Source organism: Lutjanus erythropterus, chromosome 21 (genome assembly GCF_056507025.1).
Source record: "Lutjanus erythropterus isolate fLutEry1 chromosome 21, fLutEry1.hap2, whole genome shotgun sequence".
Taxonomy (NCBI): Eukaryota; Metazoa; Chordata; class Actinopteri; order Lutjaniformes; family Lutjanidae; genus Lutjanus; species Lutjanus erythropterus.
Genome location: NC_139337.1, coordinates 22,543,961 through 22,554,616, shown reverse-complemented (window position 1 = coordinate 22,554,616; position 10,656 = coordinate 22,543,961). Strand labels below are relative to the sequence as shown.

The following is a 10,656-nucleotide window of genomic DNA, read 5'->3' as shown; positions in this document are numbered from 1 at the left end:
TTCAGTTTCACTAAAGTCTCACAAAAACACAAACTAACCAATCAAGGTAGTGGAAGACCAGGAATGGAGTGTGACTGAGCGAGAGAGCGATATTTGGCTTATATAATAGTGGTCTCCCGTCAGAAAAGGCTGTCTGACGGCAGGGTAAATGTATGGAAATATTGTAAATATAGTATACACTTACAGATATTTTTTTTTTTTTTAGGTGGGCCTTTTTTAAAATACTAAATTACATTTGTCTACTGACCCTTCCTACAGCAGTGCTCTTGTTGCTTCTCTAATCTGGGGAGACGCTGACCACCATCTACTGCAGGTAATACACTTAATATAAGTACCTCATTACAACCCCACTTCAAATAATCCAAACTCACTTTAACTTTGAGTCTGTACTTGTATGTTATTGAGCCAAAATGTTGTAAATTCAGAGTGTTGGCATGCAATTTTTTTCTTAAAACTGACCCTCTGAAACAAATTATATCTGTCATGTATTTAATTTAGCAGAGCATTGAATGGCTGAAACGACATGATTTCAAAAGCAGGTACAAAGCTCAGATTTAATGACAGTATTTTCAATTTTAACACTACGTTTTATTATGCTTTTATTTAATTTTATTTTCTGCTTTTAAGGACTCTTTTCTGCAAGTTTCTGCTCATGGCGAGATTTTAGTATTAACAGATGATCATTGGTGCTCCAGAAGTGTGTGTCTGATCCACTGCAACCTCATACCAACATCTTAATCGTTCTCTGCAGCCATTTTGGCACATATTCCTCTTGAAACATTTTGTACTTTTTAAAACAAAGGGATCAGAATAAGCCACCATCAAACAGGTGCCACACATCTATGGCAAGTTGTTACTCATTAACCACCTGGACTTGAGTCGTTCAGCGGTTTTAGTAGCATTAAAATGATCTAAACTCCATATTCTGGCCATCGCCCAGTAACAATACTTGATCCTCAGCCTTAACCACACTGTTGTGAGTGTCTGGAGGAGTGCATGTGTGTGAATCTGACAGTCTGATTTTTACCCTCTTTGACCCTGTATAAGAATCCCTTGGTACAGATCTATGCACGCGTCACTTTGAAACCATGTAAACCTTTTGCAAGTTCCACAGTGGCCAAAAAGGAGGAGGTGCATGAGTTTCATCGAACCGGTGTCCATCTTGGTCAGGGAGGTGCCTCTGGGTCTCTAGAATATAGTGTTTTATTTTGCTGTTGTGGGACAAGGTATTTTTACACTAAACAGGATAAAGGGTGAACTGTGCAGCCCCCCCCCCCCCAGACTCTCTGCAGCATCAAGGTTTACAGCTTTGACCCTGATCTCACAAAGCAAGGGAACTGATCACTCTCAGTGTGGTGGTGTCTAGTCTGGGTCATGTACTGTATTTCAGTTTTGTTTTAAATAAAAGTTTGTTTTGAACTTTGAACTGGAATAGTCTTATCTTTTTTTCAGAATATTTGAAATAAAACTAAAGGAAAATGCTAAGCTCATAGAACCCCACTTCAAATAATCCAAACTATCCCTTTAAAAATGCTAAACAAGTTGATTTTAGTGATTACTTTTTTCAAAGACAAAACAAGCTATATCTGTTTCAAACACCAGTTTATTCACATCTGCAATATATGGGCCGATTAAACGAAGCAGAGCAGTCAAGAAAAATCACAGAACTCCTACTCACTTGTAAGGAACGTAAAAGAGGAGCTTCTCAATCTCTAAAAAATAATGTAAAACATATCAGCCACTTTTCTGTTATGTTTTTTTCCTCTAAATTGAACTATACATTCACTTTTCAATGAAGCCTTTGCACCGAGGTAATGAGCAAAGAAAAACACTGGCAAGACCGACATTTAGGAGCAGGGGGTTATAACCAGGAACAGTGAAAAAATACTTGATATAGACGACGTATAAAATGAATCACGGGGCTGGAAGAAAACAATGGAACATCTGTTAAAAGCTGATATGTTTTCTAAGCTGCAACCCAGGTGCCAACAGTCTCCTTGGCAATGCCCTACTGTCTAAATACAGACGAGCGTTCGCAGTAATAAGGTTCAATAATACAAGTTATAAATGCAGCGTTTTTTTTTAGATTTCAAACTCAGTGCTAGAAACATTCTCACAGTAACATCACCGTCGCACATAAAAAGCAACACACGAAAAGAGCAAACGATGAACAACAGATGAGTTCTCAGCTGATCAGTGTGTCAGTCTCTCAGCCCCGTCCTCGGGTTATCACACATCTTTATTGTGTCAGTTCTCATTGATGCTGGTGTTATCTGGACTCCTTTTTTTAAATTTGACATCATGTGCAAGAAGCTCAACTTTCTTGCAGTCTCTGTTGGCCACTCATCCACAATAAGACCTTCTTCTTCTTTGTTTCAAGTGTCCATGAAGTGGTCTCTTTGGAAATGTGGCAGGTGTGGAGAAGCCCAAATGTGTGTCTTGGTGTGTGTGTGTATGTATGTGTTTGGGCTCAGAGCTTGGGGTCAAAAAAACCATACTGGAGAATGAAGGAGCTTGAAAGTTACCGAGGGGTCTCAACAAAATATCCACCGCCACACGGTACACAGTTCACTGCCAGCAGAGGAGAAGCCTTCAAACATGCACTAATGTAAATGTGTGAAAATGGCTTTGGATGATGCAGCAAAATCCAAAAAAAACAACAACAAAAAAAAAGATGATACATGGGGTGAAAAATGGGAGGAGAGGAGGAAAAGCCGAGATATTCTTTGGCCAAGGCGTGTCCATCGAGGAATCTCACACGCACAGAGCTCTGGGGAACCTGGGACAAGAAAAAAAAAATAAATTAACTTAATAAACTGTGTTTTTCATCACAAAATCAAAACTTCTCCTGAATTCTTTCCATTAGAGGCAACTTCCACTCACTTAAATATTGTAAACCAAGGAAAACCACAGTGCTTGGCTGCATAAAACCACTTAAAGTAAGGTTGTATAAAAAATAACAATGATTTTCTTAGAGATTAAAGGGTTTTCCCTGAAAACAATCCTAGTGTTTGCACTTAGTAGCTTAAGTATTCCCTTATGTGTTGCTAGAAGGACCTTGGTAACCATTTCCTCAGAAAATTTCAGGGTACCCACAACAATCCTTCAGAAGTGAAATGATCTGTGGCACATTAAACAACAGCTGAATTTATGATTGAAGAGGAGATACTAAGATGCATTTTTGCACTTAAATTTGAAAGTAAAGGTAAAGGTAAAGGTAAAGGTTTATGTACCACGCAATGAATGATAGTCTAACCTGTCCTCAGTGAAGCCGTCCATCTCCTCCTCGTCATCCAACTCCATGTCCAGCTCGTTGTCGAGACAATCACGGCCATAGCCACTCAAGACGCTGCAGGTGTAAAAGATTTATACACAATCAAATGTAGGCACTACTTTTGTTGGATTAGTCATCTTTTGAAGAAAGGTATACAACTGTTGTCAAGTATTTCCAATATTTATGCATGTGTGTAATGACAGTTGAAGGTATTCAAGTTTGTGTTTGTGCCAGTACACAGCCCTGATGTTTTTATTTAGACGACCCATGTCATATCACTATGGAAGCCTAAGATATGAGAACTGAATCAACACTTCTGCATTAAACTTGTGAGAGAATGGCAGACAGGAAATGTAGTGTGGTGTTGTGCAACTTGGCATCTGTATATGAAAATACAGCAAGATGCACCATTTGTGACAAGAAACACAGCAACAAGAGAAGTAACTACTTTTACCATTTAAAAGCAAAACACACTGAAAGGCTGAACAATGACAAAGACATCATTTTATCAGTGTTTCTGTACAACAACCTATTTTTAATACTCATTAACACAAACATTTCCATCTAATTGTACTCAACAGTTTATTAAAGGTTGGTACATGTTGTGTTTTTCCATTTTTTCCCCCAATAAAATATTTTGAAAAGTAGCATATACATCAAACAATTATCCATATCGTATCGATATTGGTAAAATTGTAACAAAAAGTTACTGGTACTGAATGAAATTAAAAAACTAGAATGGCTGTGTGCTGACCTGACTGAGCGACATGTGAAGAATACAATCCTCTTCAGTTTCTTGTTGTAGAAGAAGTAGTTGAAGGACCAGAGGCTCCCCTCTTCACCAAAAGGGTCTGAGTCCAGATCAGGGTTGTAGCTGAGAACAAATATGAGGACATCAAGCTTAAAAAAAGTCTCAATTCAACATCAAAAGCACTTTCAGCAGCATCAATCATGTGCTTTACAACACACACATGCCTACCTGTAAATGTCACAGCCCTGCAGGTTGATCTCTTGGTCGATTGCGTTCCACAGCTCGGGCCCCAGAGAGTTGAACTCCTCTCCCACAGCTGAGAACAAGCTGCCGTTTACTGCATTAGCCACCTGAAAAGAAATCACGATCAAATATTTACTTAACAAAGCTTAATAAATGTTGATAAGTTTTATCTGTGACATGGAAAATGTCTGCTTTGCCTCAGAGGTCAGACAACAGAACGGCACACTAACCCAGTTGAGGCTGGGCTCTCGGCTGAACTCGTGGGCCCGGGCCGCAGTGAAGTCATAGTCGGGCCTGAAGGACTCGTTGAGCGTTGTGATGAGGTAGAAAAGAGTCTTCCTGCAACACTTGTCACTCAGAGGGTTCTCCCCGTCCTCGCTGCTCTTTCCCAGCCTGGACAGGAAAAAAGAAATGCTTAATTATCTCTCCAAACTATTCTGAGTAAGATCTCTGGTGCCAAAGTCCTTGACCACAAACCCCCCTGGGCTGCAGTTACTCACTGTGAAGGACTGGTGGCGCTAGTGGACTGAGGGGGAGAAAGGGCCTCCAGGACGTGTGGCTCCCCCTCCTGGCAGAACTGCTTGAACATATGTTTGTCGTCCCCTGCCATCTTGCAGGAGTAGCTCTCGATCCTGCAGGGCAAAGATAACAGTGCATTAAATATGTGATATAACATTCATGTGCTGAAACCATAATGGAGGAGATTACAGTAAGTGAAAGGTTTGCTAATCCCCTAAAATGACTTTACTGGCCCATTAAGCTTAAAAACACAATTACACAATGCATTAAGGCCTCTTCAGGGTATTTTAATACATTCTAACAAATGCATTAAAACACATAAACCAATTTTATCCCTAAACAACAGGACAAAATAATGGAAAACTAGCTGTGATACAAACTTAACTTTTTATGTTGGTACTATTCAGCTCTTTTAATGTTCTTTTGGCAGTAGGTGTGAACCATCTGCAGCCTTACTGTCTGGAAAAAATTCAACCATCAGCTCTGACTTGGTGTTAACTTATGAAAGGATTCACTTTGAGTGCAAAACAACTGGCCTGCGGGCTCTCTACAGGCCTCATCTTTCCGCTGGGAGCCATATCTGCACAAACATCTGACAAGATCGAGTTGGAGCCAAAATTTCCTACGTGCTCCTTCATGTTTCTGGGTCAGGCGTACACAGACTGTACTCAGATAACGTTGTGCAAGTGGAGCAGACTGGTGTGCAGTTGTTTATTTTGCCCCCTCCCTGCTGGGAGTTATGCAAGAGCCAAAGGTTGTTCAACTTAAGATAGACCCACAGACTACCGAGACCCTTGCCGGCCTTGCCAGCCTAATTATAGGGACACTGGGTGGCAGCGGACACCACAGTGGAAATAACTGGCCTGGTTTTCCACAGCTGACCTGCCGACAAAACACTATGTGTAACCAGATGACAGGGCAGACACTGGAGCAGAGTGAAGTTAATCAACACTGAAAGATTACTTTTACAGAAGCTATAAGTAGAACTGCAATGATTAGTTGACTGAATGAAAATTAGATGGCAACTATTTTGATAGTTGATAAATCATTTCATTTTCAAACAAAAATGTCAAACATTTGCCGTTTCCAGTTTCTTAAATGTGAGAATTTGCTGTTTTTCTTTGTAAGTTATGACTGATTATTGTCATCATCTGTCAATCATTTTCTCCATAAATCAATTAGTTGTTTAGTCCAGAAAATTATGAAAAATGTTGATCACTGTCTCCCAGAGCCCAATGTGACGTCCTGAAAAGTCTTGTTTCGTTCACAACCAAAAGATATTCAGTTTATTGTCATAGGAGTAAAGAAAATATTCACATTTCAATAGCTGAGATCAATGAATTTCAATATTAAAAAAAATACTAAAAACAATAAATTGATTATCAAAATAGTTGGTGTTTAATTTTACTAAGTGACAACAGAAGCAACTAATCATTGGAGCTCTAGAGTCAGATGCCTTCTCAAAATGTTGTTTGTATTGTAATGCCTATTCTAAACTTTGTAAATCTTGCTCTGTAAAAACATCCCCACATAATGATAAAACAAATAAAAACTAAACAATAAAGACTAAACTCAAACAAGAAAAACCACATTAGAAACTAGCAAACTGAAAACAAAAAAATAAAAGCAAAATAAAAAATACATGACTATCATAACCGTGGAGCTGAGTGAAGATTATTTTTAAAGAAGCTACAACAGAAACAAGCTAAATTAACATCTCAAGAAGTATGGTCTTGTTTCCTAATATATTTAGTTACTACTGGATTACACACTTATGTAACATTTATGTATTACCTTATTGTACTGCTTTTTGCACCAAACACATGACCTTTACACAGAGCACCAGCTGGTTTTTCTTTTAGTTTTAAGCAATTTGTGAAGCTCTGTAAAAAGCATCATAAATAAAGTTGATTATTACAGTTTTATGTTGTTTAATTCAATCCCTACATGTGATAATATCCAAAAGCTCATCTGTGGAAATACCATAAACCTTCTGGAAGCCCTGTGGGAACATTTTTAGTTAAAGCCTGCAGCTCGCAAGTCGTGCTGCTATGATGGGCTGTCTCACTAATCCACTAAGCAGCCTAAACACCAGCAGCAGGCTTGGCTGGCAGCTCCAACAGCACTCAGCTATCATGCAGAACTGCTCTATGTGTTTATGTGTGCACGTACACTTCACAACCGCCTCCAAAATAGCCAGCTACAGAGTGTGTTGTGAGAGGACACCATGTTGTGCGTCACTCTAGGTCACAAACAGTACAGAAGCTCAGTTTCACCACCCACACTCCAAACCCCTGCGCTCAGACTGGGCTGCATAGCTCCGCAACCCACTGCCCTTTATGTAACTACACTGTCACTGTAGCTGAGGGCCTTACATAACCTAAAACATACTGTAGTGTTTTTACAGTTTGTTAAGTCAAAAACCTGCACTGCAAGTTAGTTATTAACTTTAGATATAGGCTCTGTAAGTAGGCTTTCAGTTTAGTAGACTGTTATCACAATATTGCGTAATGTGCAAGTACATGTTTGCTCCACTACCCCTGTTTATGAGCAGTGTCAGTGATCTCTGAACCAGACACACCTCACATGCTCATAATCCTTGTTTAATGACATAAGAGACAAGATTTTTCCAAAACTTCAGCCAAGGAGCAGTTCACTTAAAATAAATTCTGACCACTCTAGTGGCTTTGACTTTCTATTACTTTGGTATAAACACAAGTCTGAAGTTTCACAGTTGTGTTTCTGTTTCTGTTGAGCCACTAAGTCTGCGCGACTGAAATAGAAGCAGCAAAGCTATTCACACAAACACACCTCGGGACATAACCTGTGCATGCATCTCCCCGGAGTTAAAGGGGAGTGTGTTTGTATGTGCAAAAACATGTGAACTGCAGCTGAAGTTGGCAAAAAAACAGCACCAAAAGAGTATGCAAAGACTCGATTTACTCCATGATACTGAACAGTCAGTTCCTGTTAAAGTGTAACAGTACTGTATACTTTACAATAGTGGGGTCATATGTTGTCAAGGCTATGGTACTTAACTTACCTGCCAAGGATGCGAGACTCTCCAGTTTCAACACACAGCCGGGAGCTGAGGGCTTCAAAGCTGGAGTTTTCCAACAGTTTCATTGTTGTCTATGAAAAACAAAACAACAACAAAGAGTAAACGTTAGTCAACAGTCATTACTAAGTAGACTTATCTTGTCTGTTTACATGTTAAAAAAGGTTAAAACAATTTATAGGCACGTTGAGTTGAAATCTGTTCCCCTGTCAGATTAGAGGCCCCCTCTGGTTGGGGTTAGGATTGGAATAAGGCTGGGACCAGACTGAAGTGACAGTTCATCCCAAGATCAAAAATACATATATTTTCTCTTTCCCATAGTTCTATCCATCTAGATTCTTACAGACTTTTGGAGGGATCAGCCATTGAGGTGTCTGCCTTCTCTGGAATATAATGGAACTAGTTTGTACTCAGCTTGTGGTGCTCAAAGCAACAACAAAAGACATTTGAAAAAGTCAACAGCAATGCCTGTTTCCAGACCTTGTTACTAAAGATAACTCACAAACCTTGTGAGCAGTTTCATAAAGGAAGTATTTTGTTTTTTACTGTACCTCAACTATATCACTGAACAAGAGGAAGTATGCATCAAGCTGCACAACAATGTAGCTGGTGGTTCATGATTTCTGGAGAGAGTGATTTTTGTTGTTGTTAATGTTTGCTTGTTTAATTTAATATTTTGATTAAATATTTTCATTATGAATTGTACATTTGGAAGCAGCATATATGAAATAAATCGTAGAAAACAATACAATATTTGATAAAAAAAAAAAAAAAAACATGCAACAATGTGTTTAATAAACAAATAAATTGCATCTAGTTTAAGATTACAAGGATACATTATAAATAAGAGCTTAAGAGCTGATAATTTCTTTTAATACATTTCAGTTGTGATACTTGCTAACTGTCTCATATTTACCATGAAATATAGTTTATCTGCAGGCAGTTTCAAAGAAAGCCCAAAATGTTAAATGGTAATGACCTATTTTCATTAAAACGACACTCGTGGATTATCACATACTTTATATGTTTGGAAATTTGCAGGTAAATTCAGATAAATTTCAAATATGTTGCTTTATAATTACCACCAACCACATTAAAATGGTATTTTATTATGGAGCCTGGAAAGTGAGGCCTTAACGGAAAAGTAAATAGACATAGTAACTGTAGTTACATGTCAGGCGCCTGAATTTTACAAGTTTACAAGTTTTACACTTTCAAGTACCGTAAATGAATAGGCCTGATTTATATGGACACACACTGCACGCAAGAGTAAAAATGTGCATTTTAAATTTGGGGGTGAACTGTCCCTTTAATGTAAGGGGAAACATATCGACGGGGGCGCAGAATTCGACACAACAGCGGTCCCAAGGTAGCGGTTACTATGCCAACAGAGCATTTTAACATTATGTGTTTTCCAGTGTCAAATAATACGTGTACTTATATCCTAATAAATCCAGCAAATTTATACAATTATATAATAATTAATGCGATGGGGCTACAGCGCCCCGCGAGGGCAAATTTTAGGTCAAAAAACAATTTCCACTTTCTGTATACCACTGCCCCTCCCCCACCGTGTTCAATAGAAGTTGACAAATCGTCTTCCTGGTTCAATATTAAGCCACAATTCACTTACCGAGCAATATTTTCAGCACAGGCAGAAAACAGCGGGTTCCAAGGCGAAGCCAAAGGCGGCAAACACTCGTCTTGTTCACCTAACTGGTTACTTTGTGAAGCAAAAGATTAACGATCCCCGCTTTGTTGTTGACCAGCTAACGTTAGCTCGTAGCTAGCTAGCTAGCTAACTGAATATTAACGTTCCTGTCTTTAGCTAATTCACAGCTGAGGTTTTAATTCGCACTCGAGCTTAAGCGTCTTACAGAAGCACTCGGTCGAGAATGAGTTATTCTGAGGCTTTTTAAATTTATAGAAAAGCTGCTCTTCCCGATTAAATGCGATGAGATTAAATCCAAAGACTGTTGGCGTCCGTCGGAGTCTGTCTGCAGCGGCATCCCTTTCGACCTGATTTCACAAGAGCTATTGGCTAAATCAAGTCGCCTTTTTTCTAAGCGACTCGATCAAAAAAGTAGCAACTGACGAGCTACCTAGCCTAATAATTCACCGAAATGGCTCAAGGTGTCTGCAAAATCGTCGAATACCTCAGCTACACATCTATTCTCATCAAAACAACGGAACCTACTGTACGATAAAGCCCAGCCCCTTTTTATTTATATATGCTCGGAATGCGTAAACACCCACTTTTATCAAAGCTCTCTCCTGATTGGCTGTTTCGCCTGTCCATATTACTAACAACTAATCTGATTGGTTAAAATGTGCTTGGACAAACCCCACCCCAGGCTAGACCTGTGTCAAATGTCTTGACTCGACTGGTTATCTCTGAACAGCAGCTGCTGGAACAAGAACTGCAATTTCATAGTTGTTTTGCTTGTATTCAATATATTTATGTTGACTGTTTATATCATATGAGACTAGGCTTTGGAGCAGCCTCTTTAAACATTTAAAAACACTTAAAAAGTTCGTATAAATGGATATATATCTAGTAATGTCTCTGCAGGAAATACGGTATTCAAATAACCGCTTTGATTTTGTTATCTGCCAAATGTTAATTTCTTCATTATTATACCTCATTTTGTATTTGCAGATCATTTTCTGTATTTTAATGGTTTTGTTTTTTAAGATTTCATGTATTTTGTTTGCCCTGTGTGTTTTGTAATTTTATTGTAAAAACAAAACTGCATTGCACTAAATTGTACGAAATGTGCTGATTTAATTAAAAAGACTCACTGTGGCCTC

The 10,656-nt window shown here is 38.8% G+C and overlaps 1 protein-coding gene across 1 annotated transcript; it reads right to left on the bottom strand.

Moving 5' to 3' along the window:
* Nucleotides 1–1,585: 1,585 nt before the first annotated feature.
* Nucleotides 1,586–10,057, bottom strand: maf1b (MAF1 homolog, negative regulator of RNA polymerase III b). The gene is made up of 8 exons (XM_084747722.1): nucleotides 9,479–10,057; nucleotides 7,831–7,919; nucleotides 4,769–4,900; nucleotides 4,499–4,661; nucleotides 4,254–4,375; nucleotides 4,029–4,148; nucleotides 3,257–3,349; nucleotides 1,586–2,779 (listed from the first exon to the last, which is right to left on the bottom strand). The coding sequence occupies exons 2-8, from the start codon at nucleotides 7,911–7,913 to the stop codon at nucleotides 2,755–2,757; spliced, it is 738 nt and encodes a 245-aa protein (XP_084603848.1). The 5' UTR covers nucleotides 7,914–7,919; nucleotides 9,479–10,057; the 3' UTR covers nucleotides 1,586–2,754.
* Nucleotides 10,058–10,656: the final 599 nt, after the last annotated feature.